The sequence below is a fragment of the Phascolarctos cinereus genome, unplaced genomic scaffold (genome assembly GCF_003287225.1).
Source record: "Phascolarctos cinereus isolate Bilbo 61053 unplaced genomic scaffold, phaCin_HiC Scaffold_726;HRSCAF=1367, whole genome shotgun sequence".
Taxonomy (NCBI): domain Eukaryota; kingdom Metazoa; phylum Chordata; class Mammalia; order Diprotodontia; family Phascolarctidae; genus Phascolarctos; species Phascolarctos cinereus.
The window spans coordinates 351,634,680-351,641,652 of record NW_027556098.1 but is presented as its reverse complement, the minus strand read 5'-3'; the positions used below and the strand labels follow the sequence as shown (position 1 = coordinate 351,641,652).

The window sequence follows — 6,973 nt, the reverse complement described above, 5'->3', positions numbered from 1 at the left end:
AAGAGAAGGCAGAAAGGGAACATTAGCAAATATTCAGAAAATGGTTTTTAGCTGTGTTATGACAGTCCATAATATGTTTTGCTATCAATATCTAACCTAGAAGGTGCCAAGAGATAAAGGAAGAGTTGTGTCTCAGGCCAGTGCTTTGAAAGGCTCCCAAACCTTAAGGTGGTGCCAATCAAGCCTGGGAACTGAGCTAAGGAGTCCATCATCTCCCAACCCTCCACCCCCAACACATGCACCACCCTCTCTTCCATTGGCTTCATTCCAGGTTAGCCACACCCTGACCAGAGCCAATAGATGGCCAGAAGCCTAAAGGGCAAGGCTTTGAGGAGAGGGATAAAAGGCAGAACTGAGACAGCTGAGGCATCACACTGCTTTTGACACATCTTTGTTTACAAGCAAACTCACAAACCTGTCAAAATGGTGCATCTGAGTAGTGACGAGAAGGGCCACATCACCTCCCTGTGGGGTAAGGTGAATATTGAACAGACTGGTGGTGAGGCTCTTGGGAGGTAAGTACCAGAGGCTATGAAGGAGGGGTGAAGGAGAAGGGCAGGTAATGGGGCTATGGCTGGTCATGGAACAGCATAAACTTCACCTCCTCCTTTCTTTCTCTTCCCCAAAGGCTGCTCATCGTCTACCCCTGGACCTCCAGGTTTTTTGACCATTTTGGTGACCTGTCCAACGCCAAGGCTGTCATGTCAAATCCTAAGGTCCTTGCCCATGGTGCTAAGGTGCTGGTTGCCTTTGGTGATGCCATCAATAACCTGGACCACCTGAAGACCACCTTTGCCAAGCTGAGTGAGCTCCACTGTGACAAATTGCATGTGGACCCTGAGAACTTCAGGGTAAGTTCTGGGGCCGCTCCAATAGGAGGATTGCCCCCACACAAAGCTCTAACTAGGGCAGGTGACAGAGGCTTTGCCTCATGGCATTGATATTTAAACAAGACATATTAAATATGTACAATTCCTTCTACCATGTAAAAGCAACTGAGTCCAGGGCTTAGTTTACAAGAGTAGTTAGTTAAATTTAGAAGCTACTGAAATGTTTTGTTAATTTTTCCTTAATTATTTCTCATATTAGTTTCATGTGATGAATTACAAGTTCACAGGATCACAGATTGAAAGCTAGAAAAGATTTCAGAAATCCTCTGCCTTTATTTTGCACTTGAGGAACCTGAAACTGAGACCTGCTAAATAGCATGTCTGGAGACACACAGACAGTGCATGAGCAATGTGCTATTTGAATCCATGCCCTCTGACTCCAAATCCGGGGCTCTTCCCAGTATGCCACACTGAGCCCTCATATTGGGCTATTGCCCTCCATATGCTGCTTCCTATGGACATCAAAATTGTTAGTCAGAGTTTTGCCCCCACAGGGTCCTGAAGGGTAAGTGGCTCAGGAGGAAGGGTTGGGGCAGAGTTCAGGAGGGGACAAATGGCCCAGTAAGTAGGGACTCCTCAAAGGCTTGTAGGAACATCTTGTGCTCCTATCTCTAGTTTTACTTAATTTCTTTCCTCTCTCTCTCTTATCCCCCCATACCCTTCTTTAATATACACTCTCTTTTTTTATCTCTCCTTTCTGTTTTGATCTCTCCTTCACTCTTTTTTATTCTAATATCTCTCCACATCCTGCCTCCCTACTCCCTCACCTTCCTTCCTTCCACCCTCTCTGTAGCCTTCTTTCCTATATGCCTTATATACTATCTTTTCTTTCTACTGTCATCCTTTTCAACCTCTCTCCCCTTCCTTCATTTCTCATTCACCCCTAATGAAATTCCTTTTCTTTTTTATATTTACTTTTCTATCACTTACCACTTTTCTCTTAGTTTTCCTCCTTTTCCTCTTTCTCCATCTCCCTCCCTACTTTGCCTTTCCCTTGCCAGTTCATTAGGTTTATCAGGTTTTTTAGTTTCCCCTTCAATCCTGCATCTCTCCCCTCTGGGGATCATGTAGGTCTCAAAGATTCCACTGATGTTTGCTAAAGGACACAGAAATAAAGTCAGGGATGGGAGGTGGGGAATGGGGTAAGGGGAGAATTTATGAAGAGAAAAGGATACTTCTATTTAATGAGAAATTAACTAATAAATGATGGAGAAATATCTGGAGAATAGTAGAAAGGAAGATCAGGACCTGGAGGACAGTGGGGGATGTGAGAATTCAGTGGGGCATTGTGAAGAAAAAGGACCATGCTCTACAATTGGAAACCTATTGGGTGAATATGACCCAGGAAACAAGGCTGGATATGGGGGTGAAGTGGAATACAAATGGATTGCCTAGGAAGTTTGGATAGATTCCTCTTTTCAAAGGTTCATTATGTCCCTCTGTCTATCTCTTCCACAGCTCCTGGGAAACATCATTGTGATCTGCCTGGCTGAGCACTTTGGCAAGGAATTCACCCTTGAGCATCAGGTTGCCTGGCAGAAACTGGTGGCTGGTGTGGCCAATGCCTTGGCACACAAGTACCACTAAGCCCCTGCCCATGTGGGGGCCTCCAGCCAGCTGAGTCCCCTGTGTTCCATGTAGTCCATCTTCTGCACATGGAATGAATGGGGCCTGGCCCTGTGAGCATAGCCCCTGACCAATAAACTGCATTCAGTCCAATGAGCTTCATGTAGTTTTCTTTCCTTTTCTATTTGCTTTGCATCTCATTTTGGTGGAGTGGGTAAATGGGGGAAGATGGAAAAGGAGAATTGGAGGGGAGAGAAAAGATACAGAAACATGGGGGGGGTCAGAAGAAGAACCAGAGGCCATGGGAGATGAAAAATTGGGGAAACTAAGGAGACAGGGACCTTAAGAGACAGGGCAAGAGACATCCATTTGCCTTGTACTCTTCATGTTCAAACTAATGGTTCCAGTTCACTGAAACTGGTATAGGGAGCAGGTTGTGAGAGTTCCTGATAGAAAATCCAAAGGGAGTCAATGCCAGATTTGTGGCCCTGTGGGCAGGACACCTCTCCCTCCCCTGAGTACCTCTCCACATTCTACCAAAGACAAAAGCCCTTACCCAGTAAATATTGCTGGAATGAGTAAGCCAGTCAAAGAATGAAAAGCTGAGGGTAGTATTTCCCACAATCCTTGTAACCTGGATTCCCAAAGTTTTCTGACCCTAAGAGACAGCTTTTGAAAAATCCCCTAGTGCCCTACTAGCCAATATCTCCACCTTCAATCCAGAGTGTCTGGAGTTCTCTCTCCTATCTCAGGAGATTTTATTCTGGGGCAGTAGGGGACAATAAGGAGGTGGAAATACCTCAGCTCTTATGGCCCATAGATAGTCACCACCACTAAGTAGTTTCTGGAAGCTTAGGTGTGTGGCTCAGTCGCTCTTGCTCTCTCCCTTGGTCTTTTCCACTGTCTCCTGAAGTATCTTACCCTCCAAAATTGGGTTAATCAGAGTGAGGAAAAGAGCCATATATTTCAAGAAGCCTGTCTCCCCAGTCCCTTGAATCGCTTCTCTTTTTTACTGCTTCCTCAGCTCAGAGAGACTGCTTCATGGCTTTTAGTCCCTAGGCGACTGAAAGGGGTGGGGATGCACAGTGGTGTCAGGTTGGGGATGTGGGGAAGGCATGCATCACAAGCAGCTCCCATCAGGTAAGCCTTAGAAATCTTGGAAGGTAGGGGAGGCTAGCTGGTGCAGTGGATAGAGCTCTGGCCTTGGAGTCTGGAAGACCTGAGTTCAAATCCACCCTCAGACACTTGACACTAGCTGTGTGATCTTGGGTAAGTCATTTAACCCTGATTGCCTCACCAAAAAGCAAAGAAAAAAAAAAGAAAAGAAGAAGTCTCAGAAGGTGATCTAGTCCTGCCCCTTTGGATTATGTTCATCTAGTGGGTTTAGTGGAGATAGCTGCTGAACTAAAGTGAGAGAACTATGAGAAAGCAGGATAGAAAACAAACTGGCAGCAAAAGGGGAACAGGAGGTATCCAGGAATAGGGGTGGTCAATAGTGTTACATGCTGCAGAGAGGTTAAGAAGTTTGTGATTAAGACCACTGGAGTTAGAAATTTAGAGCCATTGGTAACCTTATGTATAATAGGTTTAGTCAAGTGACAGAGTTGGAAGCTGGACAATTAAAGGAGGAGAAGTGAGTGGGAAACTAGGAAATGGAGGTAATATGTAGAGGTTACCTTTTCTAGGAGTTAGACTCTCTCTCTCTCTCTCTCTCTTTATATATACATGTATATGTATATATATATATATATATATATATACATATATATATATATAATATGATATATATATATATAATATGTATGTGTGTGTGTGTTTATATATATAAACATCTAACATTTCAGTTTCAATAAGTAATGGGTAAAATAAAGAGGTTTGTTGTTGGTGCTCTTGCTGTTTGTTTGACCCTGACTCTTCCTATCTCGCTTAGGCCCAAAGCGCAGCTGTCCCATGGAAGCTTTGACCTGCTCCTTTTCTGTCTTGGGCCTGTCCCCCCAAGCTGTTAGACAACCTAGTGTCAGCGGTTCATCATCTTGGCGCTGAACTTAGTGGGGACACATGATTGGCTTTAGTTTCTCTGTGGCTCAGAACTCCTGAGTTCAAGTGAAGCAGCATTCTCAGTCTCCCTAACAGTAGGGATTGCAGACATGGATCACTATGTCTACCTGGCAAGTAAAGCCTTCTTAAAGAGGAAGGCGGCTCAGGCACACTTATAGGTGGTAAGGAGGGAGCCCATGGTTAATGTGAGAGTGGCAAGGAGAAAAGGAGAAGACCAAGGAGGCAATTTGGGCGTAATCTCATATGATATCTTCAGTTTGGGGGAAAGTCGATTTAAAAGGCCTCCTATGAAGGAAATTCAGGATTAAAATTCAGGTGTGGTCAGTTCAGGAGGAAAGGGAAATTTTTAGAAATGAAGTTTTAAAGACACAAAGGAAATCTTTTCTATTGAGAAGGAAAAAAGAGTGGTCTGAATAGATAGATATGCATACTCAGAGAGTTTACTAGCATATTTTAAAAAATATATATGCATAACATGAAAGCAAAGACAAGTAATAGAAAAAGAAAGAAAAAAATAAAACAAAGCAAAAAAACCATGGCTTGGTCCTATAAGAATAGTGCCATTGAGATCTAAAGTTCAGAATGTACTGAGGGTGATGAGGAAAGCTAAGGATACTAACAACAACAACAACAATAATAGTGAGGTCTTTTGGGGAAAAGAGAAGAATGAGATAAAGGATAAGACTAAAAAAGCTCAGTGTGGAGAAGACTGATCATTGGCAATGCAGAGAAGAAAGAGCTACTTGATTCTAATTTTTTGTCTGACTTTTGGGTTGTGAAGGGAATAACTGAAATAGCTAATGGAGTTGATATTGACATTTAAGTAGGAAGAAAGTAAGAGAAGATCTAGCTGCTCATATTGAATTCAAGTCCACCTGAATCATATCTTCCAGTGTTGAAAAATCTAGAATGTAAGTATTGAACCATTATCAGTGATATTTCAAAGAAAACTGAAAACAGAAATACCAAAAGACTAGAGAATGGTAAATCCTGTTTTAACATTCACAGTGAATTTCACTTCAATTCCTGCTTGGGAAAAGTTTTATTATGGATAGTCAAAATAGAAAAATGGAAGGTTATTACAAAAAGCCAGCACAATTTCACCTAGAAAAGTTCATTGCAGTTTCCTCATTTCCTTTATTGGCAGGATCACTGAAGTCTTAGACCAGGGAAATGCTGTAGATATTGGTTACCTAGATTTGAGCTAGGGATTTAACAAAGAATTTCATGTGACTTGTGTGGAAAAAGTAGAGAAATGTCTATTGAACAAATAGATGAATTCAGAATGGGCTAAATGTTTGGATTCCAAGGGCAATCATAATGGTTTAAAGTCTCCTTGGGAGGAAAACTCCAGTAGAATGTCCCAGGAAGCAGTGCTTGGCCCTGTTTGTTTATAACTTGGTAGGGACAGTTAACTCAAAAGATGACAGAGTGTGGATCAAAAATGTTAAAAAAAATGTCTTGAGACTCTAGAGAACTGAGTTGAATCTAATGAGACAACATTTAGTAGAGATAAATTCATTTTTTTTGTTTTAGATTCAAATACCAGAGCTCAAATACAGAATAGAGAACAGAAAATAAACATGTCATGAACTTAAATATTGAAACTTAAGTACAAAGTAAGAAAAGGAAAAAAAAAAGCATGACTTGTGCACAGCAGAACATAAGAGAGGATTCAAAATACATAGCAATAAATTTTCATTTCAAGAAAGCCTCTTGAAATTATATGTTGTATTGAAAGCTGTCCATCTTTTCTTTGCTTCCTATAAGTTTTATTTTGTACTGTGCTATGCTTTTTACTTTGTTTTTTTCCCTCTTCCTCTCCCCTGCTCCCCACAGCTACAATTAAATATGGATATATTTATAGAGAGATATAGATATATACACACACATATACATATACACACATACATGCATATGTATCTATATAGACATATACTTTCCCTAACAAATTCTACTCCTGATCTTTGTTTTTATGTTTCTGCATATCTCTTATTTCCTATGCTTCCTGACTTTTCCACTTTTCTTCTACCCGCTACCTTGCCCTCCTTTTACTTAGCCTAACCCCCCTCCAAGGATCCCTCCCCTATCCTCCATTCCCACTGATCTAAGCACCCTTCCATAAACCCTTCCCCTCCCCTTTAGAGGTCCCTCCTTATCATCTTTCCCCTCCATATCCCCTTACCATTTTATTTGTTCTGAATTTAGAAGACTTTTATACTCTTCTAGGTAATATATGCATAGTTCCCTCTTAAAAGTTCCCAATAAAAGTAGGTTACCAGAATTACCAGCCCTCCTCCCTGATCTAATTCCTCTGTGTCCATTCTTTCTCTTGTACTTCATTTATTTAAAATAATCACTTTTTTTTAGCTGTTTCTAAATGGTTTTACTTTTTAAAGTCATATCATCTTTAGGTCTACCCCAATCTTTCTTACAAACTACCCAATTACTAAGGACAT

The 6,973-nt window shown here is 41.4% G+C and overlaps 1 protein-coding gene across 1 annotated transcript; it reads left to right on the top strand.

Moving 5' to 3' along the window:
• The first annotated feature begins 360 nt into the window (after positions 1-360).
• Positions 361-2,612, top strand: LOC110195022 (hemoglobin subunit beta). Its single transcript, XM_020967671.2, has 3 exons — positions 361-515; positions 629-851; positions 2,349-2,612. The coding sequence occupies exons 1-3, from the start codon at positions 424-426 to the stop codon at positions 2,475-2,477; spliced, it is 444 nt and encodes a 147-aa protein (XP_020823330.1). The 5' UTR covers positions 361-423; the 3' UTR covers positions 2,478-2,612.
• Positions 2,613-6,973: the final 4,361 nt, after the last annotated feature.